General features: G+C 54.1%; 1 protein-coding gene across 6 annotated transcripts; it reads right to left on the bottom strand.

The window, feature by feature from the left end:
- Positions 1 to 183: 183 nt before the first annotated feature.
- Positions 184 to 20,209, bottom strand: FZR1 (fizzy and cell division cycle 20 related 1). 6 transcript variants are annotated; one of them, XR_013923320.1, is made up of 15 exons: positions 20,123 to 20,209; positions 10,914 to 11,059; positions 9,720 to 9,845; positions 9,417 to 9,480; positions 8,896 to 9,023; positions 8,367 to 8,449; positions 7,767 to 7,950; positions 7,519 to 7,584; positions 6,957 to 7,059; positions 6,114 to 6,298; positions 4,996 to 5,229; positions 4,814 to 4,918; positions 3,882 to 3,974; positions 2,041 to 3,158; positions 184 to 1,728 (listed from the first exon to the last, which is right to left on the bottom strand). XR_013923320.1 is itself a non-coding variant. In XM_080359471.1 (15 exons), the coding sequence occupies exons 3-15, from the start codon at positions 10,980 to 10,982 to the stop codon at positions 3,117 to 3,119; spliced, it is 1,482 nt and encodes a 493-aa protein (XP_080215597.1). In that variant the 5' UTR covers positions 10,983 to 11,059; positions 12,207 to 12,386; positions 12,546 to 13,537; the 3' UTR covers positions 184 to 3,116. The 6 variants fall into 6 exon arrangements, 5 of the variants coding, with proteins under 5 accessions (XP_080215597.1, XP_080215596.1, XP_080215599.1 ...); XM_080359471.1 differs by lacking the exon at positions 20,123 to 20,209 and adding exons at positions 12,207 to 12,386; positions 12,546 to 13,537 and having other exon boundaries at positions 184 to 3,158; XM_080359470.1 differs by having other exon boundaries at positions 184 to 3,158.
- Positions 20,210 to 25,793: the final 5,584 nt, after the last annotated feature.

The following is a 25,793-nucleotide window of genomic DNA, read 5'->3' as shown; positions in this document are numbered from 1 at the left end:
GGGACAGAGCGGGGGGATGCACCTGCCCAGCACCAGGGAAGCAAAGAGGAGCGGGCAGGAGCAACAAACCACAGGCAGGAGGTGTGGTGAGACAGCAGGTGCCTCCAGAGCCAGGGGCAGCTGCTGCGGGGACCCCGGGGACTCAGGCACCACTCACCTTGCCAAGGAAAAGCCCAAGAGACATAAATTCACAACTTGTTTAATGCCAGTTAAATTGCTTTAACATGGAAAAGTTACAATGCCTTTTTTTTTTCCCAACATATGATGCTTCATATATAACAATGCCACGAGGTCGCAGACTTTACCACACAAACTCTGGGAGGACCCTTTGCTCAACCCGCCCGCACGGTTCAGCACTTACAGACCACACAGCGCACACACGAGCCGACAGCCCCCTCCTGTCCCCACCAAACCGCCACAGCAGCCCAGCACCGCAGCACCGGCCCGAGTGAGACCCGGCACAGCCCCGGGGCCGGCGCCGCCCTCCGGGAGCTCCACGGAGCGGGGCAGGGGAAGGAGCCTGTGCCGCACTTTACCAGCAAAGCTCATCACAACAGCTCCGTCTTGCCACGCTCGTGAGCCAACCAGCTCAGCTGCAGATGGGCATCGCCTGGACATCGCCAGCCAGCCCTGCCAAGGGTGAGGAGAGAGTCGGGGTGACCAACCTGCGCCCAGGCAGCTCCAACGTGAGAAAAGTGAGAGACGTGGTTTGTGAAAGTCCCCGGCCGGGGAGAGGGCGCGAGGGGCAGCGGAGAGCAGTGAGCACCGAGCTGGGGCACCGGAGAGCAGCGAGCACCGAGCTGGGGCACCCGCCACACTGCCGCTGTCCCGGCAGCGCGCGGGGCTCGTCCAGGGAACGTGTGTGGGGTGAGAAGCAAAGCCGTCCCTCTGCCCTCCAGCCGCCGTCCGTCCCCAGCAGCGCCGCGCTCACGCTGCTCACCACCCGGCTCCCTCCACCCGCTCCAGTGTGGGCACAAACCAGCGTGAACGCACCGCACAGCTGGGACCTCGCGTCCCACACCTCAACCACCAAATTCTTCCTTGAGGAGAAAGCGGCATCTCTGGGGGTCTGAATGTTGGGATTCAGGTAGGAGACAATCCACAACAGACAAGAAAATCCCCACGCAGCCCCAGCCCTGGTGAGAACAGCCCCGTCCCCGCGCTCCGCTGCCCGACGGGGCGATGTCAGCCAGGACAGGCGCCGTGACAGACCGCAGCTCGCTCAGCTCATCCTTCACATCAAACCCGTGAGTCAACTCCATCACCTGACGGAATTCTAACACCTCCTCAGTGCTCTGCAGTGCTCCTTTGCAACGCTCAGGTTCAGCAGTGACAGTGAGTGTAACAAGCAGCCAGGAGGGGGCTGGGAGCCCACCAGGTGGTTTTGACACCGAGCCCCACATGGCCAGAACTACAATAAAGTGGTTGTGTGGAACCGGCTCTTCAGAAATTACATTGAAATTACATTTCAGAGGCAAGTGATGCTGGTGAGAGGATGGGCTGCCAGCCTGGCGAGCTGCCGGCACACCAGCTCCTCCCAGCGCCACTGGTACCTGCGACAGGCAGAACCATCACCGAGAGCCCGGCGCCGGCGGAGCGGCACACGCGGGCACGGCTGCGGTAACGCGGCACCTCACTGCCCTGCTCCAGCTCCTGCAGCCCAGCTCACCCGTAGCATACTGGTGGCACTGGGGAAAGGCAGTTGTGTTCCTACAACCGGCGCTCAGTCTGGCTTCAGGGAAAGGAGGAAAAGAGCAAAGAGAGAAACATCGCCTGTGCACTCTGCAGACAACGGGCCAAGGTCTATATACACGGCCAGGAAAACCCCAGCGAGTGCAGGAAGCAGCAGGCGAGTCCAGGAGCGGGCACAGCGGGGCGAGCGTGGGCACGGGACAGAACACGCTGCAGCCAAACAGCTTCTCTTTAAATTAAAAGCAACACATACACACAAGTGCTTTGCATCGCATCCCATGGCACTCAGCACGCAAGCAGGCACTCTCACCATCCAACTTCAAACAAAGAAACAAACCCCCAACAAACCAAAACCAAACATCAGCAGGGCTCTGGCTCTGATGTGGAGACTGAAAATCAATGCTTCCTCCTTGCTTTGGAGAAAGAGCCCCCGCTCTCGCCCCGACACGCTGTCTCCCCTTCCAGCCAGAAGAGGCCACGCTCCTTCCAGAAAACACATCCACCCGCGTTGTTTGGTTTCTCAAACATCTCAACTGCTTTTGTCGCGGGGAGGAGCCCAGGGGCACCAGCCCGCCCCAAATGCACCCGGGAGCTCCGCACGCACGGCGCTCGGGCTTTGCGTTCTTTCCAAGCCATTGTTTCTCCTCTCCAGTAACTAAAGATCAGTCCAGAACATGCAACAGCAACTTCAGAACTTTCTGAACACGCTCCCTCCGAGGTGAAGCCTCTTCAAGTCTCCTCCCAAGTTTAGAGCCCAAAAAAATGTATATTTGAAGGCAGCTGTCAACATGCCAACAAAATCAAGCTGTCTTAGGGGAATGATTGTATCGAGTATTACAGTACCTAGTGAAAAAAAAAAGAGCATTTCTCCAGTTTCTTCGTGTAATGGGGATGGCAGGCTGTAACAATGCCCTTGGATGACTAGAGAGGCCAAGGCCCAGCCTGGAGTCCAGCCCCTCGCACCAGTTGTATCCCGCAAGTCTGGCTGGTCCTGCCCGCAGAGCCGTCCCCCAGCACTGAGGGACAAGCAGCACATGGAACCTTCCCACAGAGCCAAGGACACGCGCGTCTCTCCCAGGAGGGGAAAACACAGCAGCTGGGATGGGCTCGGTCCGGTCGCAATGGTCCACGTCACGTGTTTGCTCCAGTACGAGGGTTGGAGGATGCTGGTTTAACGTTTCTCTTTTACCCCTTTCCCTTTATGCAGGATGAATCCGTAAACCTTTGGCAGCTCCCTCCCCCATCCCAAATACTGCCGAGCGTGGTTCGCAAGCATGTGTTTAATGAGCATCCGCTGGGTCCGTCCTCCAGCCCCTCCGGCACTCGCTCCCTCTGGCTGCTGGTCCGGGGTTCCATGCACACCAAGGTGGTGGTCTCATCCTGGTATGCCAGGCTGTTGTCTCCTGGGGCGCAGTGCGGGGGGTTTATCGTATCCTGGTGAAGAGGTTGAGAACGGATACAGACTCCTGCCAAGAGAGGAGAAAGCAGGTGCTGAGTGCTGCACAGCTGCAGCATTGCCTCGTGGGCTGGGTTTTTTAACAACAACTGCTAATCCACCAAGCTGTCTGTAGCTCAGGGTTACCAAAGCCCAACACCAGAAATATGCCCTTTCTTTTCTCCAGTGGATAACAAGGAGCACAGCAGGCAGTCCCGTGGGAAGCTGCACCCTGAGCCGTTGGAAACGCGGGGACACCCAGCAGTGCCCAGCGCCAGCCCCCGCACTGGGATCTCTGTGCCGCTCTCCGCTGCTCCCCCTGAGACACCAAAAGGCTCTCAGAGCACCTGGGACAACCCACTCTGGGGACAGCAAGTTGGCAGTGGCAGCATCCACGAGCCTGTTTCCAGCTGAGCCACCACGTTCAGCAGTTTGGGGACAGAAGTCCCCAGAGCCCCGGCAGGTCCCAGCAGTGCCCTTGCTCGGGGTCAGCCTGGGTACACGCTGCATCCAGAGCTCCGTACCAGCCAGAAGGACCGGCTGTCACACTGCCTTGGGCAACCTTTTATTTTGTGTGATGATTACAAATCCCTTTATATCTCAGCAAATTTAACCCTTCCCCACATCCTGCGTTCAATCTGCAGGATACGGTGAAGATCAGAGGCAAGGCAGCAGAACAGAGCAAACCTGGACTGAATTCATCCCAAAGGCTGAGCTCCTGCATGGCCGCAGCCATCCACAGCACCGCCCTTACCTTCGTTGAGCGAGTTTTACTGAAGACATTCCAGAAGCGCAAGGTCTCATCTCCAGCTCCTGTAACTATGGCCTCCCCATCAGGGGACATTGCCTACAGCCAAGAGAAAACAACCTTCAGCACCTGTTACATTTTTGAGGTTGAAAACAAATCTTCATCGGAATGCAGAAGAGATATTTAACTCTCCTTCCTACTTGGCTGGTGGTGGGAAACCAAAGAGCTACCTCTGCTTTCATGTGTCTTACTCAGTCTCAGTGGGTGCCAACTCCAGCATTTGCATCTCACTTTTGCAGCTATGGAACACATGGGTGGAACTATCATAAAAAGGATTCCTGCGTTAAGAAATCCAAGCTGTTTGTAATTGAGGCTATTCCTCCCCAGATTATAAATACATGTTAGGGCAGGAAGCGTGATACGACTGGCATTTGCCAGCTCTACTGGTCACTTATGTTGGAATCTACCTCACAAAACAGTATCAGCGTAATTATCCTCTCTGTTATGAACCCACTGAGAGCCCTAAGTAACAGGAACAAAGCAGGTACGAGATCAGTGTAGATTAACCACACCAAACATTTTAATGACAAATTAGGAGGACTGAAAGCATCAAATTCTTCCCCTGCTGGCAGCCACCCCTGAAAAAATGCACAAGTCTTAAGGGAACAAGAAGAGATGCTTGTGCTTCCTCAGAAGAGTTTTGGCAGGCTTTTTATTCATTAATCAAGCCTCACATTTCCATAGCAGCAAACCAAAGTATCCCTTGCAGGCAAAGAAACCAGATACAGAGAGTTTTTCATTGCTTGCAGGGCGGCATTCACATCTCCACCCAGACGCCAGGCAGCTATCAGTGCCACTGGCACCGCGGCCCTGGGGCTCACGCGCGTGCAGCCAAACAAGCAGCTACAGAAGTTTTTGGAGACATGGCCATCGCTTACCAGATATAAGACTCGGTAGGAGTGCCCCGTTAGCTTTGCTACTTGAGTTAACGAGGGGTATTTCCAGACGAGAATCTGGTTCTGCGAGTATCCGTGGGTACTCACCTGCAAGGGGAGAGGGAAACATTCATAATGTTTCCTGACACGAGAGAGCTCAGCAGCAGGACCGTGCAGGCACTTACGAGCTCGTTGGCGTGTTTGGACCAGGCCAGGTTGCACACTTGTGACCCGGTGTCGATGCACTGCAGGGGCTGCCCGGTGAGCGTGTTCCAGAAGCGGATGCAGCGGTCGGCTGTCCCGCCGCCCGAGGCGAGGAGCCCGTGCTGGTGCGGAGACCAGGCGATGGCTTTGACTGCCGCAAGATGCTCAGTGTACTGTTGGACAGGGCTCAGGCTGGAGTGGTTCCAGACGAGGAGCTGGCAGAGAGGAGAGACATGATCAAACTCACACTGCAGTCACGTGGCCGCAACACCCACAAGTCACGACGTCGCGCTGGGACTGACGAGGGTGGTTGGCCAACAAGCAGATTTCCCACAGCTCTGCCTGGGCACGTGCCTCCGCTCTGCACTCGCAGCCCCGAGGCCGGTCCCACCCTGCGCCACGCTCAACCGCGGAGCCACCGCTCCACCAGGAACCCAACAGTCCTTAAGCTGAACTTGGGAAGCCAAAGATACAGTGTCACTGACCAGGAACTCAAACCCCTTTGTCTTTATGGCTGTATTATTCCTGAACACATTCAGAAATATGTTCAAGTTCATTAGAAGGTACTCTGAGCACGAGGAACTCTTTACAACCGTGCTGTCACACAGACACTGGGCAAATTCACTGCCTAGCAACCCGCTCCACAGGGCTCTGAACGCTGCTCCTCCATAACAGATGCTTCTTCCATATGGTGCTCAGGGAAGTACAAGCCTGCATTATAGGTATTTCGAACTTATGTAGCTCTAAACTCTGTTTCCTTCTTCATACATAAACATTATTGCAACAAACTTGACTATATGCTATCTAAACAAAGTCAGGAAGTACAGCTTAGCAGTAACTTGGTTGAACTCAAACCCCTGAGTCAAGCTACAGATTTAATTAGCCAAATACAGAAGGAAAATTAAATTTGCCTTTTAAATTTTATTAGCGAGAGGAGACTGAGTAGAAGCCTAGCATGATTTCTGTCTGGGCACAGTCCAACAACTGAAACAAAACCCCTTTCAGAGAGGGTGAATATCGTTAAAGAAAGGGGGTCTGACACTTCCTGGTGAAGACGCAGCGACACTGAGCCTCGTGTGACGCCTGGGAAGCACTGTACCTTGTTATCGTTCCCTCCAGAGGCCAGCAGCTGGTGGTCTGTGGACCATTTGAGCCCACAGACCTCCTGCCTGTGGCCCTGGAGCCGCCGCTCGGACTGCAGGGGCGGGGTGCGGATGTCCCGCTGGAGGATCATCCTGTCCCGGCTCCCAGAAGACAGCTGGTCCGCATTCCACGCCAAGGCACCTGCAGCACAGTGGAGCGGAAAGTCACGTTGCGGGAGGATGCGGGAGCGGGCGGGCAGAGCAAACCCACCACAGTGGCCAAGGTTTAAAAAATACAAAGGGAAAAAAGCCCAAACCACAACCAGTGCTCACAGACCTCCACTGCCTTAAGTCCTAGAATAGCGTACAGAAAAGATTAACCTGCACAAACTTACTGAAGGTGTCACTAATCCCATTTCATAGCACAGGAAAACACAGAAATAGAACTCAGAGGGTGCCCTGACTTCCCAAGTGTAACTCCAGTGTTCAGATTAACAACGTCTCTGAGCAACAAAAACAGTCGCTGCAGAACAAGGGAACTGGAAATCTCCATAAAGCAGCCTGTCTGCAGGGCTGAAACCAGCAGCCGGTGGCAGTGAAAGACCACGTAACCAAACCCAAAATGCCTCAGACGTGGAGGAAACACCTGCTGCAATACTCAAAAAGCACCACACCCAAGAGGAGAACACCACGATTACTACATGATAATATTTTTGAAGACTGCTCAAGACATAGCGGGGGTTAAATACCAATTCTGGTACTTTTGGGGTTTGCTATTTCTAGCAGATCCCTCGCTTACAAGGAAAAGTTCAGTCACGAAGAAACAAAACGCGTGAAACCTCTGCCTCCCGCCTCCTTACCCACTCTGGCTGTGTGCCCCTCCAGCATGGAGAGCTTCTTTCCCGCAGCCGCATCCCAGATCTGTACAAAGCCCTTATGAGTGCCAACTGCTACCAGGTTCCCCTAGACAAAGAGAACACCACGATCAGCAACGCCATAAGTAAAGGCAGACATGAAACAAAAGCTAGAAGCTGATGAAAAGACTCAATAAATCCCACAAGATGGAAAGTACCCAGAATTCTTCCATCTTGCATCTTTTCCCTACTGAGAGGGCCGAGCAGCCTGGCTGGAATATGTTCATTGTCACATTTTATTGTCAAGAGCGGGAAAAGAAAAGTCTCTCTTTCTCCCTTCCGCACCTCTTAGCAAATGGCTCCAGAACCTCAGGGGACAGGATGTTGCTCTCTATCTCCTCTCATTTAGCTGAGAAAAATAGTGCGGACAGGAAAGCACAACCGGTTTGTGATGCATATGGAGAGTTTGGGGAAAATAACCCAAGAAGTTAAAGCCTGTGAGGAAGAGCTACATGGCTACAGTGACAGCGCCTGAACTCCCCATCACTGGTGACAATGTTATACTGACCCGCTCCGACCAGCCCACAGACGTTACAGAATCTCCTTCCACAGAGAGATCGCACAGTCGGGTTACCTTGAAAGTAGGACAGGATGGAATAAGAAACAGTCGTTACTGTCACACCAAACTATTGGCTGTCTCAGACAGTTTGGGACAGAGCATCGCAAGTGCTGAATCCCCACACAGCACGTCCCACAGCTCTGAAAGACACCAACAGCAACAGGTACTTTGCTCTCCCGACACCGAGGATCATTTACCTGGCTGGTACAAGCGCTCCACAGGTAAACACAAGTCCCAAGGCCAACACTGAGGACGTTAAGAGAGGACCAGTCCACCAGGTTCAGGTAGAAGTCGTCCTGCAGCTCTGGGGCATCCAGCACTTTGAAAGGAATCTTTGAGATTTTCCGCGTTGGTTTTCGAGGTGATCTTAACAGCTTCTGACTGTTTACGAAAACAGATAGAAAAACAACTACAGGATCTTACACATGGGAGCAGATGGCAGACAGATGTAGCCACTCTTTAAAGCATGCCTGCATGCCTATGGAAAAGCACAAAGAGGCTGCTAAATTCTTTCCAGCAGGTAAGACTGGAAGGAATTAGGTTCTGCTTCTATAAAGGAGCTAGGGAGCAAAAAGCTAAACTGACTACTGAAAGCTGGCCAAGGCATATTAAGTATCTATAGGCAGGCTGGGCACCTGCAGAAATTCTTAGAACTTGACTGTCCCTACTTATCTCACCAGATTTCCAAAAGCAATTCACATCACAATTCTGGGTGCCTTAGGAAGAAGGCCTAGAGAACCCCACAGGGTCCTCTGTCCCAAGCCTCCCGTTCCCGCAGTCTGCAGAGTCAGCGTTACCTTTTGTTGCTGACAGGAGACAGGGAATACGGTGAGACCTCGTTGCCATCATCTGGACTAGAGCGCTTTGTGCTGAGCGAATACTGCATAAAGAAAAGACATCTAGTGAGAATCGGGCATGCCCAAGGCCTAGGGGATCGCTCCCAACACACACTGGTGTCCGATGCCTCCCTAACTCCAAAACCCACGCAGATTTTCCAGACTTTTCAGTTCCTCCCTTTCTCATGTGCTCTGTAACCATACGAAAAAATTAATCTCCACTAAAGTCCAAAAGCTTGGTTTGGTCATTACTACACTGTTCAAAACCCCTTGGTTCCAGCTCAGCTTCCCTGCCAGTACAGAAATAGGAAGCGTATAGCTGGCTGCAGATATTTATGTTCTTTTTACGGGCCACCAAATTTTGTTCTCAATAGCTTATCTTAGGCCACAACACTGTCTCGCGTGCACTACAGCTCAGCAGAACCGTGTGCTTTGTTCAGTGATGCACACATGCCACCTCCATTGGTTTAATGCAAAGTAACCCACTTACAGTGAAGAGCGACTTCTTCTCCGGGGTGGATGGCTGCAGCCTCCTGTCTTCTGTCTGTGGGTCTTGCACTTTCTCAATCCCCGCTCCTAAGAGTTCGTTCTTCAGCAAGGCAGAGTAGGCAAGGCCATCTGCAAACCCAGACAAGTGCTCAGGCAGAGAATTCAGAAGCAGCAAACAGGTCTGCAGGGGGTGGCAGGACCAAAGCTGTACATTCACGGGGCCTCTTCATAAGCCTGGGTCTTCAGTTTGGAACTGAGATTAGCACCCTCCCTCCACTTCATCAGGGAAGTGCTTTTGTGGCACAATAAATCAAGGGATACAAATAGCCTCTTGCTACCCAGACATTCATCAGAAGCTTGTTCAGGTGATCTGGTTTTCACTCTCGTGATGAGGGAATTTCCTAGAACACCAGCACGAGTTTTTGCACGAGCACAACAGTGCCGGCGTTCCCTTGATTTCCAAACTCCCCACTGGTCTGAAATAAAAGCTACAGGAGTGGCACAAGTGGTAGGCGGTCTCACCTTTGCCATTGTCTGATGTAGCGTCCTTTGCTTTTCTGTTCTGACTTGGTGATTTTTCATTTTCCTGAAATGGAGAAACACGCTATCACAATACAGAGACTTCATGATACACAGTGTAAAGAACAACAAAGGCTCCTGGACCACAGGGGCAGCCTGTTTGAAGACAAGCATTCACGGGAACTCCTCGGGGGCAGCAGAAGACTATGGTGCAGCAGATAAACGGAGCGATTATGCCGGCCAAACCAAAATGCACCATTTCCTCACTTCCAAGGCTGAGCTACAGGGAAGGGGAGCAAAACTTACATTTATTCTGTGGAAGTTGATGCTCCAGTTGGCCCCAGCTCTTGAGGGAATGAATCTGTCACCATGCTTGCTAGGAGAAGACATTGGAGAATTGGAAGGTGTCAGGGTTCTCCTCATCTCTGATACCTGAATAGAAGAATAAAAGACATACACAAGAACAAGTGCTGATCACAGCAGGGTTCTGAGAAACATCAATGAGGTCTTGCTAAAGCTGAATATGCCTAAGTAGAAGAGCCAAGCATTAGTTTATCCCCTTAGCAGAAAAAAAGTAAACCAGAGTCCAACTGTCACAGGAACTTCTATCAAAAGAAGCAATTAAACAGCCTCTTCTCTCCGCTCCTTCGCACGCTGACCTTGTCAAAACGAACGTGTGGAAGGCTGGAGGGGGACAGACTGCTTGCAGGGTGAGCAGCAGATCCCTCAACTGTACTCACATGGTTTTTCATAGAATAATTCATGTTGGAAAGCACCCCAGCTCAGAACAGAGCTGATTTCCAAGCTACACTGAAGGTCACAGCCTCATCCCATTGAGTTTTCAGCAACTCCAGGGACAATGACCCCACAAGTTCCCTGTTGTGGTGTTTGGATGCCCTCACTGTGAATGTTTTTTACCCAATATCTAACTGGAATTCCTCCTGTTGCAGCTCGTGTCCATTGCCTCTAGTCCTTCCACTGTGTACCTCTGGAGAGAGACCGAGTCCATTTCCTCCATAACCACCCACCAGGTAGCTGAAAGGAACAATTTCATCCCTCCCAAGCCTCATCTTCTCCAAGCCGAGCAACAGGTCTCAGCGTCTTCCTGCTCCAGCCCCGATCATCTCGGTGGCTCCAGCCTTGCTCTATCTCCTCAAGGCCTATGGTCCGCTGGTTTGTTTGCCCCTAAGTTTTTCCATTCCACATGTACTTACCAAGACTATTTAGTTAAAAGTTATTACAGAGCCACATAAAAATATCTGAACTCCTTTTCGCAACCTAAACAGAGTTTATATATTCAAAAGCTTTGTTGAAGTCGAGCTATTTGGTTATTTGTAGAACAGCTCAGGAACTCACACCTGCTCACAGCCCAACACAAGACTCCAGTTTGCTTCCAAGAGGTCCCATATCCTTCAAAAGCTCAAGTGAAAACAGCCACAGGCAACACAGGCAACTTAATACTCAGACCAAGACAGTTTAGCACGGTCTGTTGGTACTTACACAAGGCATCGTGTTTTCATTCTGTATGTTGATTTGGCGCAGGAGACGTCTCTCGTAATCCTGGTCCATGGTGGAAAGCAGAGGGACTGGGGAGCTCAGAAGGCTCAGGAATTTATGTTCATTAAGTCCAACCAGTAATTAGTCCGCTGCAACACACAGGGGGAGAAAAACACTGATAAACACCCCTCCACAGAGAAGCTGCCTCTTCAGAGTCTCCTAAAGTGGTTTCAAGTTGAGACCTTTTTTTCCTGCCCAGAGCACTGGTACCAAACTGGTGCCATACAGCGCAGGGCTGCTTGCAGAAGCGCTTTGCTGCATTCCTGCCCTCGCTCGCTCACTCTCCAGCATCTTGTGTCTGGCAGGACCCCAGAGCAGCCACCTCAGCCAGAGCAGAGACCGTGACACCAGAAACCAGAGCAGCTCGGCAAAGCCGCCCCCTGGCCAGCCCCCCGGCAGCAGCTCCCCCAGCGGGGGCGCTCAGAGCCGCGTTTGAAGGATCGCAGACGTTCAGTGTCACACGTTGCAGGAACACGGGCAGCGATGGAGCAGGTACCCCTGGGCTAACGTTACCTACCTGATGCCCACACTGTCGCAAATATTCCTCTTGGCCAGCACAACGCCAGCTCTCCTATGCCTACACAGTCTGTAAGCAATGGTAAGCATCTTTAAGTGTATGTTTTAGGAGAGGGCAGCTTCATAGCCTGGATTTGGCTGGCTAAACTACAACATCTATCAATAAAAGAGTTAGCTAACGCTTCTGCAGGGATGTGGAGCCCCAGCCCGTCTCTGAGCTCTGAAGGGCACAGACCAGCATCGTCAAGTTGCGCCAGGGGAGGTTGAGGTTGAATCCAGGGAACAATTTCTTCCCCAAAGGGCTGTGGGGCATTGGAACAGGCTGCCCAGGGCAGTGCTGCAGTCACCATCCCTGGAGGGTTGGACAGACAGACGATGTTCTCAGGACATGGGGCAGTGCTGGACTTGGAAATGTCGGATTAATGGTTGGACTCTATGATCTCAAAGGTCTTTTCCAACCTAAATGATTCTGTGATTCCACTCGTGCCCGGCCCCGACTCACACACACCCCATGCTTTGTCCACAGCTCATGGTGACACAAAAGTGTCAGCATGGAGGAGACATGCCAAGTTGGTCTTTCCACCAAGATAAATATCTCCAGAGGGAAAAGTGGAATCTAACACACACGCCACACAAAAAAATCTCCACAATACACAGGCATCTGGAAGCTGTGCAGAATGGAAAGGGATTTTCATTCGCCGTTATTGTATAAACACTTACAGCATCTGGCCGGCATCCCAGCTGCACAAATGGAGTTGCCTCAAGATACAAACTTGTGGCAGAATGCGGGCGGCAGCGCACACAGAGGGCTGGGGACACGCTGCCACGTCCAGCGCCGGCACAAGCCACCTCCGGCTCCCTCCGGGTACGGAAGGGTTTGCTGCGAAGAGGCTTCCTTACCTCCAAGAGCAGAAAACATACCCAGGGTTTACCAGGAAAAACTGGAGGCAAGTTCCCAAGCAGAGAGGGGCACAGCAGCACAAGCTGTAATTCAGCGAGATGTGACCAAGTATGACAATATTGTCTGCTGTTGGCCTGCAGTCGAGATAAAGCACACACCTGTGGGCTAGCCAGCTGTCAGCCAGCACAGCTCCTCTCCTTGCACCTGAGCCGTCAGTTAGAGCTGAGACTTGGGCTTCTTACAAACGCGGGGACGCAGAGGCCTTTTCTTCCCCGCCATTAACAAGCCAACACTCTTCCAGGAGCATCCCCAAAGCAGACAGTGCCGAGCGGATCCTGGGCACACCTGCTCACCTCTGCCGCCGCCTCCTCCTCCACGCTTCTCCTTTTCTCATTTAATACATTTCTCCCATATGTTCTTTCAGAGGCAAAACTGGAGAAAGCTGCCAAATCTAACAGTAATCAGCTTCCAGCAAACGAAGAGTCAGAGATGGCAGCATTGTGACAGAAAAGTCTGAAGAATCTGGGGTGTTATTAATGCAGGAGGTTGAAAGAATACAGCGTATCCCACATCAAACACTCTCCCTCCTCCTGCAGTTTACTCGCCACTGTCCTTATCTACCCATGATCTTCCAAATCTACTGAGAGGTTAACAGGACCTCTCAAACCAGGCATTTCAGGAAAATGCCTTTCTCCCACACCCCTTCTTTTTCAATTATCTTTGAACACCATGAATAAGAGAGATCAGGTTGTGGAGCCCGCAGGAGGAGCACAACCAGCTGGGAAGAGTCCTCTGAAAACAGCTCCGGGGGTTCGTGAGAGATCCAGGTCCAGTTACACAGCAGCGTGACCGTTAATTCTGATGTGACACATTCACCTTCAGAGCTTTGCACGGGAGCTCCTACCTGCACAAATTTCAACTACAACTCCTAATCACAAACGCAGCATCCACAGAGCAAACAACACAACATGGCAGCAATACTAACAAGACCCAAACAACTTTTTCAGGCTTTAGATGCTTCAAAATAAAGCATCAACAGAACATTAATTGTATTTGAATTACCAAGACATCCTCTGTCCCCTTGGGCCCTGTCAAAATTTGGAAATATATTCAGTTTCTACAATTCAAAGTTCTCCAGCCTTTGGTATTCTCGGAGTCTCTCACATTTAACACAATTACCTTTCAGTTTTAAGAAGGGCAAAATGATTTATAGACCAAGAAGGGGTCAGGACCTGCCCAGCTCCCGCTCTGCTTGGATGGGCCAGGGCTCAAACCGACAGAGCCAGCACGGCCTGGGCTTGTGAGCCCAGAGCCAGCACAGCCTGGGCCTGTGAGCTCAGCTTCAGCGCTGGCTGACCAACCAAATAGGCACAGGCTGCCCCTCAAACAACAGAGAACCCACTTTGCCAAAAACTGCACTCATTTCCCTGCCAGCCCCGGCGTCCTGCACCCGGCTCATGAAACACTGATCCATACTGAGAAATAAACCACAACAAACAAAACCAACCAACATTTCAGTGTTTGAACACGGTAAGGTAGGATCCATTAAAAACAAAGTGCACTTGTTCAGCACCGTAACTTTACCGAGAAATATTTTTCTTAAAATAATGTGAACTGCGATAAAATCTGGCCCATTCAAAGTACATGAAGGGAATAAAGTCAGTCAGGGTACAAATTCTTCCCTGGGAACCAAAAAACTCCACCAAAACCCCACCTTTCTATTCCAAGCATAAACTACAGAATCAGTAACAAACAGCCCCCAAAACGCACACCTAACACAGGGAGCTCCTCAAGAACTTTCATTTCTTCAACTAAAAGAGAACGTGCGGTCAGCTGCTCCCAGCCCTCCCGGCCAAGCCTTTCTTACCCACTCGGGGGAAATGGAGAACCCACCACTTCCCACAGACAAATTCAGAGTCACCCAAACCCAAAGATGTTCTCTTCTCTTGGGGCCTGTAGTTACAGGAACAGCTTTTGAGGTAAAACCACATCATTACTCAGGTGCTGAACATGTACAAGCTCTCAGAAAGAACCCTGTGCTTTCCCACGTGGAAAAAGATGGAGTGAAAAGCACTTAGTCCTCTAAGCCACGAGCAGGGTTTGGAATTGAACCCGGACGTGCTGCTTCCCCAAAGCCGAAGTTCTCATTTTCCAATGTTCTACCCAAAACCCATGGCCAGGCAACACTTGCAGACCAACAAGCTAAAGATCTCAGCTGGCTGCAGCAAAGACGTCCATCCGTCTGTCTGTCTGCCCCATGTGCAACCCCTGTCCCGTGCGGCTCACCCAGGTGACAGAAAACTAACCGGGGCCCGGAGGGATGAGGTTTTTCAGCTGGTTTAGTAAGCAGCACCTCAACCTGGAATATTGTAAAAGCGTTTCCAGTAATAGATTCTTCTATTTCTCACACTTTTGAACATATTATAAGGAAAAAAATAAAGTTAAAACATGGCATTTTTGCTGTGTAATAGTCAAGGCTGGTACAAACGCATCAGGACACTAGGGCAGATGGTGACAGGCAGCCAGACCCTCTGCTCTGGCCAGCCTGGAGCAGAACTCGTCCACACTTAACCCAGCGGAGCAGAGTTTACAGAATCACAGAATTGACTGGGTTGGAAAAGGCCTCAGAGCTCATCCAGTCCAAGCCTTGGTCCAACTCCAGTCCGTTTACTAGATCATGGCACTAAGTGCCATGGCCAATCTCAGTTTCAAAACCTCCAGGGCCGGTGAGTCCAGCACCTCCCTGGGCAGCCATTCCAATGCCTGACCACTCTCTCTGCACAGAATTGCTTTCTCATCTCCAGCCTCAATTTCCCCTGGCAGAGTTGAAGCCCATGGCCCCTTGTCCTATTGCTGATGCCTGGGAGAAGAGACCAATCCCCACCTGGCTGGAACTGCCCTTCAGGTAGTTCTAGAGAGTGCTGAGCTCAGCTCTGAGCCTCCTCTTCTCCAGACTGAACAAGCCCAGCTCCCTCAGCCTCTCCCCATAGGGCCTGTGTTCAAGTCCCTTCCCCAGTCTTGTTGCTCTTCTCTGGACCCTCCAGCACTTCAATCTCTTTCCTGAGCTGAGGGGCCCAGAACTGAACACAACACTCCAGGTGTGGCCTCCCCAATGCAGAGTACAGGGGAAGGATCACGCCAAACTACCAATCCATTTAAGTAACCAGCTCCCTCAAAAACAGCGGTACAAAAACCTAGAACCTCCTCTAAGTTCTTCAATATTTACCTTTTTAAAGCTACAAGTATTTGCTTATCCGGTGATTTACTAACGTACAAGCGTGAAAAGCATTTATAAAATGCACCATATACAAAAGTAACCCCTATGTAATACAATGGGAGCAGGTAAAACTTTATTTCAAAACTAAATATAAACTTTGTTGCCGCTCACTCAAAGTTCGTTCACAGGGACAGACCACCTTCCCAGCAGGGACAGCGCTATGGTGACAGATCCCACCCTTAAACCAAGGCTGCAGAGATTCAATACTCCACCGTCAAACCGAGACGCTGCGTTACTGCAAGAACCACCGTGTGGCATCACTGTATTTTACAGCGTAACACGCAGGTGACCACTGAAGATCCTGCAAAAATCCCCCCTTTCCAAAGCACCCTGCAAACCAGCACCTCCTGTGCCAGGAACGCACGAACTCCTTCATACGCTCACTGCAGCTCTAGAACGCCCTTCTTCCAAAAATACCAACTTCTCAGTGAGCAGCAATAGGCGCAAACCGAATTTAAGTTGGATTTGAAAGGTAAAGCGGCTCAAAGGCAGAGCCAAGACGGTGTCTTCATCTCCTGTCCCCCTGCTCATCACAGGAACATGAGAAGTGCAAGATGCTGTGGTTCCACCTGGAGCTCAAAGCTCGGAAGACACGTGGCGGGGGCGGGAAACATCACCCTGTAATTCAGATTGCGGGTGACAAACCTTTGGACTTCCTGCAACTCACCACATGCCCACCTGCACTCACCGAACAGCTACGAGACTCCCCGCAGCCCTTTGGGGGCTTCTGAAGCCGATTTCAGGCTTTGCGGCTCCCCCTCCAAAGCAAAGTGCAGCGCTACCAAGCCAGAGGGACCCTGAGCAGCAAACTGCGGGGCAGCAGCGCTATTTGGACCCTCGGGGCGCTGCGGGAAGCCTGTGCAAGCCAAGGATGAGGAACTGAGCACAGACTGCTCTGCACAGGGCATGGACTCTAACATTAGAGCAGAAACTCAGGGTTGTAACGCTATCAGGAAACAGCAAAATCTGTGTCTTTGGAAGAGCCTTTACTAAAAATAAACACTCCCTCCACTAATAAATCTTCTCAGTACAGCATTACAGGCCCAAATGTTTTTCAGTAGGATTTTCATACACAAAATAGTTGTGCATCCGAGGAGAACGCCACGGGAAGTGTAGCAACAACATCACTATTGCTGCCTCTTTTAAATGGAGGCTGCTCAGATATTGCCATCGCTTTCAGGAGAGATTTTTTTCCTAAATCACCTTCTCTCCACAACCGGCAGAAAACCAGGGAAGCTGACAGAGCCGAGTCTCAAAAGACAAGCGCATTTTCAGCTGTTCAGCTCCAGACTCAAATACAAGTCACGGCAGACGGCAGAGCTCAGGCTGCCAGAGCCGCAGCCCCCAGCTGAGCGGTTACCAAGTTTGCTTCGGCCAGCTTTTAATAAGTTAGGAGAACGGTAGGTTTGTTACTTTACCTTCCTAGGTGCTGTTTTTGTTCAATACACACCTCACTGCAGCGTACAGCCTGCTAGGAGCACAGGGTTTATCTAAGCAGACATGACACCCATGTACTCAGCAGGAGATTTCTCAGAAAACCATCACCATTAAAACCCTTTTTATTGCCCGCGGGTAGTGATTATTTCACCTTTTCACTGTGCTGCTCCATAAATAAGAGGGCCACACCTGCTCCCAAGAAATCTGAAATGAAGTACAAAGTCTCCAGCAGTGCGGGAAGCCACACGCTGGGAACTACAGTGTGCAAGCCCGACGTGCGCTCGGTGAGGGGTCACCCTGCGGCACCCGGCCTGCGGGCCAAAGGCAAACTCTAACAGAAAGACTCAGGAGAGGTTCATCTGTTATGAAAGCAAAACAAACAAGATGCAGCAGAACACAAAACAAAACAACAAAACAAAACAACTACTCTCCAATTTTAGAGATGCAATAATTAGCAAAGGTACCTGGGTTACACAGCATTAGAACACCGGATCCTTTCTGGCTGTTACACAGACTTGGTTCAGGCTCTGAAGGCTGAGTTAAAGATCAGGTTCTGCTCTGACAGATCGCGCTTGAGAAACACCAAGCGCTGAACAAGTTCTGCTGCTGTTTCCTCAGCAGCTCCTGCGGGTGTCAGGGACGGGTTCCTGCCGGCTGTGCCGTCACGCTCGGGGAGAGCGGGCGCAGAACACTCGCTGCAGAACAATCATACGCTGGGGAAGGAGCTGGGTACTGGACAACGAGAGGAGATGCATTAACCTCGCTATGTTCTGCTCTGAGATTCCACCTCAGTCCGTGAGGCAGCCAGATGGATCCGCCGGGACACAGCAACTGCTCCTGACTCACACGGCAGAGGGAGCGATCGAAAAGCCACCCGGTTCCTGCACCGAGCTGCCTCGGGACCCCACGGCCCTGCAGAGCCGCCGGCTGGGGAGGCACACGGCGAGTCACAGCAACAGCGTGTCTGTCCCCATTGTCACCCCATGGCAGCTTTCCTCACAAAATCACATGTTTCGGACAAGTCACTGGACAGACGGGAGCAACAGATGTTCTGCTTTCAGATGCTCGTCAACCAGCATACGACGGCACGCATTTGGGGGATTACCTACAAGATATTCACTTTTTTTCTTCTTTTCCTGCATACTGCAAGGTGTTTAGTAAGAAGGAAATGAGGACAGGCAGTGTGACATACTTGGACCTTAGGGGTACAGGGCCTAAGGGTGGAATTTTTCCATTCTAGACTCAAAAAGGACTTAGGAGAGAAGCACGAGAGAAAGGCCACTGTATGCATTTTGTAACATTTCACAGAACCTCCAGGGCTTTCGGTTTGGGGTTTTTTTAGTAGTTTATAAGCTTTGTCTGAGCATGGCAAATTTTCCTAAAGCTACCAGCTTTAGTAACATTCAGTTTCCCTTCAGAAACATAAAAAAAATCCACAGAATACAGTTGTCTGATTATCTTACACAACAAACCAGAGCACAATCAGCTAAGAGCACCAGCTCTACACAAAAAGTCTGCTTTATCAGAGCTCTGAACAGAAGTCAACACACTGAAAACCAGGACTAAAAACTCACCAGCAACCCCTGCCCATGGAGCTTTCCTGAGAAGGACAAGCAGTTCACAAGTTTGCTTCATCATTACACTTAAGCTACTGAAGGTGCAACGGTGCACCTGGTCAATCCACAAAAGAAGGTCATAGAATTGAGAAAATGAAGCAGCTTCAGCCAACAGACCCAGAAAATTCTGCTTCTGGAGTAAGAATAATGATCATAACAATCAGTCTTTAATATGAGATGATGGGGCCAGCAGCAGAGCTGCTCTGTGAAGAACCTTCAGCACAAACACTGGGCCAGCATCACTAAACACATCAACTCAGTAAGGAGCAGCACTTCACAAGAAAATGAGCACAATGCCTTCAAGAGAGCTACAAATCAAGGAAAAAAAGCCTAAGACACCTTCGATGGATAACTTCAAGCTGACCTAACCTGACCGCGCTCCTGTGACTCCTCCAGTAGGACGTTTTCCCTCGCCGCTGTGGAGGATGCTCAGTTCGGACTTTACGACCTCGAGCCTGTAACTCGCTGAATGTGTGTACTGCTTCCATTTGTGAAATGTCAACACCACATGAAAAAAACCCAAAACTAATGCAAGACACAGTGATATTAAGCTCCCTCAGAGCCCCCAAAGCCATGGGATGGACAATGGCACATCACCAAGCTGTGCTGCACATAAGTGGCTGCTTATGAGAGCTTCTGTTGCCACTTGGTAGCTCCCTTTAGTGCTACAGACCGCAGCGCAAAAATCTCGGCTGCCATGCACGGTATCAATTTGATCAAGAAACTAAGAACTGGCAAAGCAGCTGAGGCAGCCCCCGGCTCCCATCACACCTTTCCAGATCAGCTCAGGGGGCGCTGACTGAATAAAGGAGCTACGGCCAGAGCCTCCAGCCGCTTCGGACGGACACAGGGACAGAACCGCCCGGCTCCGGCTGCATCACGTCCGTTAAGAAACGTGTCTGATGCGAAGGGCGCTGGAGCACACGGGTCTGCGCGGCGGCTGTGCCGGTGACGGGGCCCCGCCGGGGTGGCGTCTCTGCGGGGCCAGCGCAGCGCAGGGCTGCGGCTCCGCGCAGGGGTCGGGGCCCGTCCCGCCGGGCCTGACGAAGCGCACGGGAACGGCGCTCCCGAGCGCGGGCACCGCTCGCCCTCCGCCGGCAGCTCCGGACGCGGGGCAGCCCCGCAGGCCGGGAGCGCTGACCCGCCCGAGCCAGCACCCCCAGCGGTGTCCGCGGAGGGACGGCAGCCCCAGCCGCGCTCCGAGCGCCGCCGGGCAACGGCGGCTCCAGCCCGCAGCTGGGCCCGCCCCGCCCGGCCCCTCCACCGGCCGGCCCAGCTCGGCCCAGCCCCGCCCGGCCGGGGCCCACAGACCCGCGCCCCCGGGGAAAAGCGCAGGGGCCAGCAGGGACCGGCCGCAGCCCGGCGCGGCGCAGCCGAGCCCCGCGGTGGCACCGGCCCCCTGTACCTGCCCGGCCGGCCCGGCCCGGCCCCGCTCCGCCTCCTCCTGTCAGTCTCCGCCGGCCCCAGCGCTTCCCAATATGGCGGCCGCCCCGGCCCGCCGGCCCCGCCCCCGCGCGCGGCACGACGGGAGCCGCCCGCCCCCCCGTTCAAATCAATACAGGAAGCGCAGCGCGCGGCGCCATGGCAACGGCCGCGGGCCGGCGCCGTGACGTCATCTCTCAGCACGCTGACGTCATGGCGGCGAGAGCCTCCCCGAGGCGGAGCGGCAGCGAGCGCTGGGCGGCCTGCCGGGCCGGGCCGGGCCGGGCCGGGCTGCTGCGGCCGGGGCAGGCTCCGGGCCCCGCAGGAGCCCAGCGCACAGCGCAGGGCCGGTTTGGCCGGACGCCGCGGGGCCCGGCTGCCTCCCACCGCACAGCCGCTCCCGCGCAGCCTGCCCGGCCGGAGCTGGCGCCAGGGCTCGGGTGGCGGCCATGGCCTGGGCAGGGGAGCAAGCACAGCCCGTGGCCAGTACCAGCTGGGGGGACTCGCTCTGCGGAGAGAGATCTGGGGGTCTGGTCAGTGCCAAGTTTAATATGAGACAACAGTGTCCCTGGCAGCCAAGAGGGACCCGTGTCCTGGTGCACCCAGCACAGCACAGCCAGCCGGGCAAGGGGGACTGTCCCGCTCTGCTCTGCGCTGGGGCGGCCTCACCTGCAGCATTCACTGTGTGCAGGGCTGGGGACACGGGAGAAAAGGAGATAAAGCTACTGGAGAGTGTCCAGAGGAGGAACACGAAGCTGCTGAAGGTTTGGAGGGGAAGCCGGATGAGGAGCAGCTGAAGTCACAGAATCCGAGAATGTCAGGGACTGGAAGTGAAAGCTCATCCAATGCAATCCCCCCATGGAGCAGGAACACCCAGATGAGGTTACACAGGAAGGTGTCCAGGCGGGTTGGAATGTCTGCACAGAAGGAGACTCCACAACCCCCCTGGGCAGCCTGGGCCAGGCTCTGCCACCCTCACCATGGAGAAGTTTCTTCTCATATTTAAGTGGAACCTTTTGTGTTCCAGTTTGCACCCATTGCCCCTTGTCCTGTCACTGGTTGTCACCAGCAGAGCCTGGCTCCATCCTCCTGACACTGCCCCTTTCCATATTGATCCCCAGGAATGAGTCCCCCCTCAGTGTCCTCTTGTCCAGCTCCAGAGCCCCAGCTCCCTCAGCCTTTCCTCACACGGGAGATGCTCCACTCCCTGCAGCATCTTGGTGGCTGCGCTGGACTCTCTGCAGCAGTTCCCTGTCCTGCTGGAACTGAGGAGCCACAACTGGACACAAGATTCCAGGTGTGGTTTCCCCAGGGCAGAGCAGAGGGGCAGGAGAACCTCTCTGACCTACTGACCACCCCCTTCTAACCCACCCCAGGTACCATTGGCTTCCTGGCCACAAGGGCCCAGTGCTGGCTCATGGTCACTCTGCTGTCCCCAGGACCCCCAGGTCCCTTTCCCCTACGCTGCTCTCCAACAGGTCATTCCCCAACTTACACTGAACCTGGGGTTGTTCTGCCCAGATTCAAGACTCTACACTTGCCCTTGTTCTATTTCATTAAATTTCTCCCTGCCCAGCTCTCCAGCCTGTCCAGGTCTCTGATGGCAGCACAGTTTCCAGTGTCAGCCGCTGCTCCCAGCTTGGTGTCACCAGCAAACTTGTGACAGTCACTCTGTTCCCTCGTCCAAATCATTGATGAATATATTGAATAATACCGGCCCCAGCACTGCCCCTGAGGCTCTGCGCTGGATACAGGCCTCAATAGGACTGTGCCCCATTGACCACGACTCTCTGGCTTCTTCCCTTCAGCCAGTTCACAGCCCACCTCACTACCCAATCGTCCAGTGCACGCTTCCCCAGTTTAGCTGTGAGGATGCTGTGGGAGACTGTGTCAAAAGTCCCTGGGTTTGCTCAGCTGGAGCAGAGCAGCCTGAGGGCAGAGCCCATGGGCTGCAGGTTCCTCAGCAGGAGCAGGAGGGGCAGGGTGAGCTCTGCTCTGTGACAGTGACAGAGCCCAGGGAACGGCAGCAGATGTGCCAGGGAGGGGCAGTGGGACATGAGGAAAAGGTTCTTCCCCAGAGGTGCTGGACACTGAACAGGCTCCCAGGGAGGTGTCACGGCCCAACCTGACAGTGTTCAACATGAGACTGGACACCGTCCTCAGACACACGGGGTGACCTGTGGGGTGTCCTGTGCAGGGACAGCAGTTGGAACCAATGATCCTGTGGGTCCTTCCAGCTCAGGACATTCTGTGATTCTGTGACAAGCTCCCCCAGGCCATTCCTGACACCTGCAAGTGTCCAGCCAGCCGCCCCGCTGGGCCCCCTCCCCTGGCTCCTGGGCTGGGCTGGGTCAAAGGAGGCAGAGGATTCCATCTCTGCACGTGGTGTCTGTCCGTGGTGCTCCGGTGCTCTCATAACCCAGCACCAGTGTCCCACCGACAGCCTGCCCTGCACCAACAACCCATCAAGCTGTGGGCACACAATTCCACTGTTATTAATGCAGCTCGGTCTCCCGTGATTAATTGAGAATCTCTTTGAAGCTCCCTTGTATGTTATTTACAACAACAAAAAGCGGCTTATAATTGGCAACCTAAGAAGGGCCTGGATCATTCCTTTTAAGAAACCCCAGAGTCAGGACATGAAGCACGTCGGCCCCTCCCGGAGGGACAGCCCCGGCCCCTGGTGTCACCCGGACCCTGGCGATGTGGAATACCCACCGTGGCACATCCCGAAAGCCCAACAGGCTTTGGGGAACTGGGCACCGCTCTGGGGGCACAACCAGGGACCTGGCCCTGCTGCTTTTTTGGGGGGGTTGTTTTGCTTTTCTGTCCAAGTTCCTCCCCAAAGAGCAGCCCAGCGCGGTTTCCCAGCTTTGTTTCAAATAAACGCGTGGGTGTCGCTGCTGACGGACGCTGCGTGGGCTCCATCCCCAGAGCGGCAGAGCCCGAGCCTCGGGGCCGCCCCGCGGCCGAGTCCCGCGGGAGGCGGGTCGGGCCGGCGCCCACCCCCGGTCCCGCCGTGACCCCGCGACCGATCACTTCCAGGGCGGCCCCGGCTCCCGATTTGAAAATGCAGGAGCGGCTGCTGGTGCTGCTGTGCGCGCTGGCGCGGCGGCGGGCGGGCGGGCGGCGGGTCATGGCCGGCAGCGGCACCGGCGGCGGCGGCGGCACCGGCGGGGCCTGGGACGGGCCGCAGCGGCGCGCCTGGCTCCGGCACTACTACAGCCAGCGGCAGAAGCGCCTCATGACGGTGACCGGGGCGGGAGCGCGGCGGGCGGCGAGGAACGGGCGCGATGGGTGGGGGACGGAAGGACGCGGGGACGCGGCGGGCGGGGACACGGAACGCGGGCGTCACGGGGGACACGGGGACACGCAGGATGTGGGACACGGGGCATTTGGGACACAGGGCACGCGGACAGGAGGGATGTAGGACACGAAGGACACGCGGGGACACGGGTCATGGAGACAAAAAATGGGGAACGGGGGATGTGCAGGACACGAAGTACAGGGATGGGAAGTACGGGGGCTCGGGGGGGACACACGTTACAGGGACACAAAGGAAAGGGGACATGTGGGACATGAAACAAAGGGACAGGAGGATGTGGGAGACAAAGGACACAAGGGGGACACAGAGATCGCGAAGGATGGGGATGGTGTGGAACACAAAGGCAGGGACACAAAGGATGGGGGGACACGAAGGACGGAGAGCCTGAAGGACATGACATGTGAACTTAGGCACAAAGGACGGGGACATGAAGCAGGGGGTGACACTGTAGGCGGGGGACACAAAGGATGTGGGATACAAAGGGCTTGGGGACATATGGCAGCAAGGACAAGCTGTTGGAAGGGAATACAGGGAACCCAGTTCTCTGGCCAGTTGCCAAGAAAGGTGAAAAAAGCCTCTTTTCAGCTTAAAGATGCTTTTTAGAATTTAATAACAGAAAAGCAATTCCCATGGAGGCGCCAGGAGCCTGGGCGCCTGCTCCACCTTACAGATCATGAGCAGGGCCCCAGCTCATGTGGCTGCAGGAAAGCAAGTAACACTCCTTATAAAATAAAACCACAGAGTAAGTGGGTGCCCAAAAGGGGACTTTTCCAGAAGGTTCCTTGTCTGCAGCACCTGGGCATCCTATAGAATCATAGAATAGAATCATAGAGTGCTTTGGGTTGAAGGGCCTTCAAAACTCATCCAGTCCAACCCATGAGCAGGGACATCTTCACCAGCTCAGGGTGCTCAGAGCCCCGTCCAGCCTGGCCTGGGATGTCTCAGGGATGGTTCATCCACCCCCTCTCTGGCCAACCCGGGCCAGGCTCTCACCACCCTCAGGGCAACAATTCCTTCCTCATGTCCAGCCTGAATCTCCCTCCTTTAGTTTAAACCATCACCCCTTGTCCTATCACAGCAGGCCCTGCTCAAAAGACTGGCCCCATCTTTCTTATCAGCCCCTTCTAAGTACAGAAAGGCTGCAGCAAAGTCTCCCTGAAGCTTTCTCCGGGTCACAGGGTCCAGGATCACAACTCTTGCTTGGTGGGTTTGCAATGAGGTTGCCCAGGAACAGGAAAATTTGACCCAGTGGTCGTGCTGGTCGGGACCACCAGCTGTGTGGCATTGGGTGTCCCCTGCCTGCAGCAGGTCACGAGCTGGATGGTGATGAGCGGGGAGGTCCTGGTGAAGCACAGGGTGCGGGACGGGGAGGCACCTGCCGTCTCACACCCCTCTCCCTGCCGCGCTGCAGCTCCTGATCGCTCGCCGGAGGAGAACCAGCTGCTACTTCTACCCCCGTGCCTGGCCCAGCGTCAGGAGCACAGACTGGTGGGAACGGGTGGTCCTGAAGGAGTTTGGGCCCCAGGACTGGCTGGAGAAGTTTCGGATGTCCAAGGAGACCTTCTTCTACGTCTGCAACCAGCTGCGGCCTGGGCTGGCTCCACACAGCGCCCACTTCCACCCCACCCTGCCCCTGGAGAAGAGGGTGGCCGTGGCCCTGTGGCACTTGGCCACCAACGTGGAGTACCAGACTCTGAGCCCCCTGTTTGGCGTGGGGCCCTCCACGGTGCAGACGTGTGTCCGGGAGGTGAGTTACGCCATCGTCTTGCTGCTGAAGCCCCTCTACCTCCGTCTGCCCAACGAGAAAGAGCTGGAGAACATGGTGCGCATCTTCTGCACCCGCTGGGGCTTCCCGCACTGCATTGGCGCCCTGGACAGCCTTCACATCCCCATCCACCCGCCCCTGCGCCTCAGTGCCGACTACTGCAACGGCCAGGGCTGGCACTCCATCCTGACGCAGGCCACCGTGGATGGGCTGGGCCAGTTCTGGGACGTCTCCACCGCCTTTCCTGGCAGCATGGAGAACAGCGCGGTCCTGGAGAGCTCCAGCCTGTGGGTGCTGGCCAAGGAGGGCCGGCTGTGCCCCAACCCTCCCAAGCACTTCATGGGGAAGGCGCAGAAGTATGTGCTGCTGGGTGATGCCACCTACCCCTTGCAAGACTGGATCCTCAAGCCCTACCAGGAGGACGAGAACCTCACCCAGCGGCAGCTGCAGTTCAACTACCGCCTGAAGCGGGCGCACAGTGTGATCGAGAACGCCTTCCTGCGCCTGAAGGCGCGCTGGCAGATCCTCCTCAAGTGCGACGACTGCAGCCTGGAGCTGCTGCCC

The sequence above is a fragment of the Nesoenas mayeri genome (genome assembly GCF_963082525.1).
Source record: "Nesoenas mayeri genome assembly, chromosome: 25".
In the NCBI taxonomy this organism is placed as follows: Eukaryota; Metazoa; Chordata; class Aves; order Columbiformes; family Columbidae; genus Nesoenas; species Nesoenas mayeri.
Note: the sequence above shows the minus strand (reverse complement) of the source record. Positions and strands in the feature narration are given on the sequence as shown.

Excerpts from the sequence above, each read along its gene's own strand:
- FZR1 (XM_080359470.1), bottom strand. The coding sequence starts at position 10,982 with ATGGACCAGGATTACGAGAGACGTCTCCTGCGCCAAATCAACATACAG. Across the intron at positions 6,299-6,956 it reads GGGGCACACAGCCAGAGTGG|GTGCCTTGGCGTGGAATGCG; the intron begins GTAAGGAGGCGG and ends ACTGTGCTGCAG. Across the intron at positions 5,230-6,113 it reads CTGGAGGGAACGATAACAAG|CTCCTCGTCTGGAACCACTC; the intron begins GTACAGTGCTTC and ends CCTCTCTGCCAG.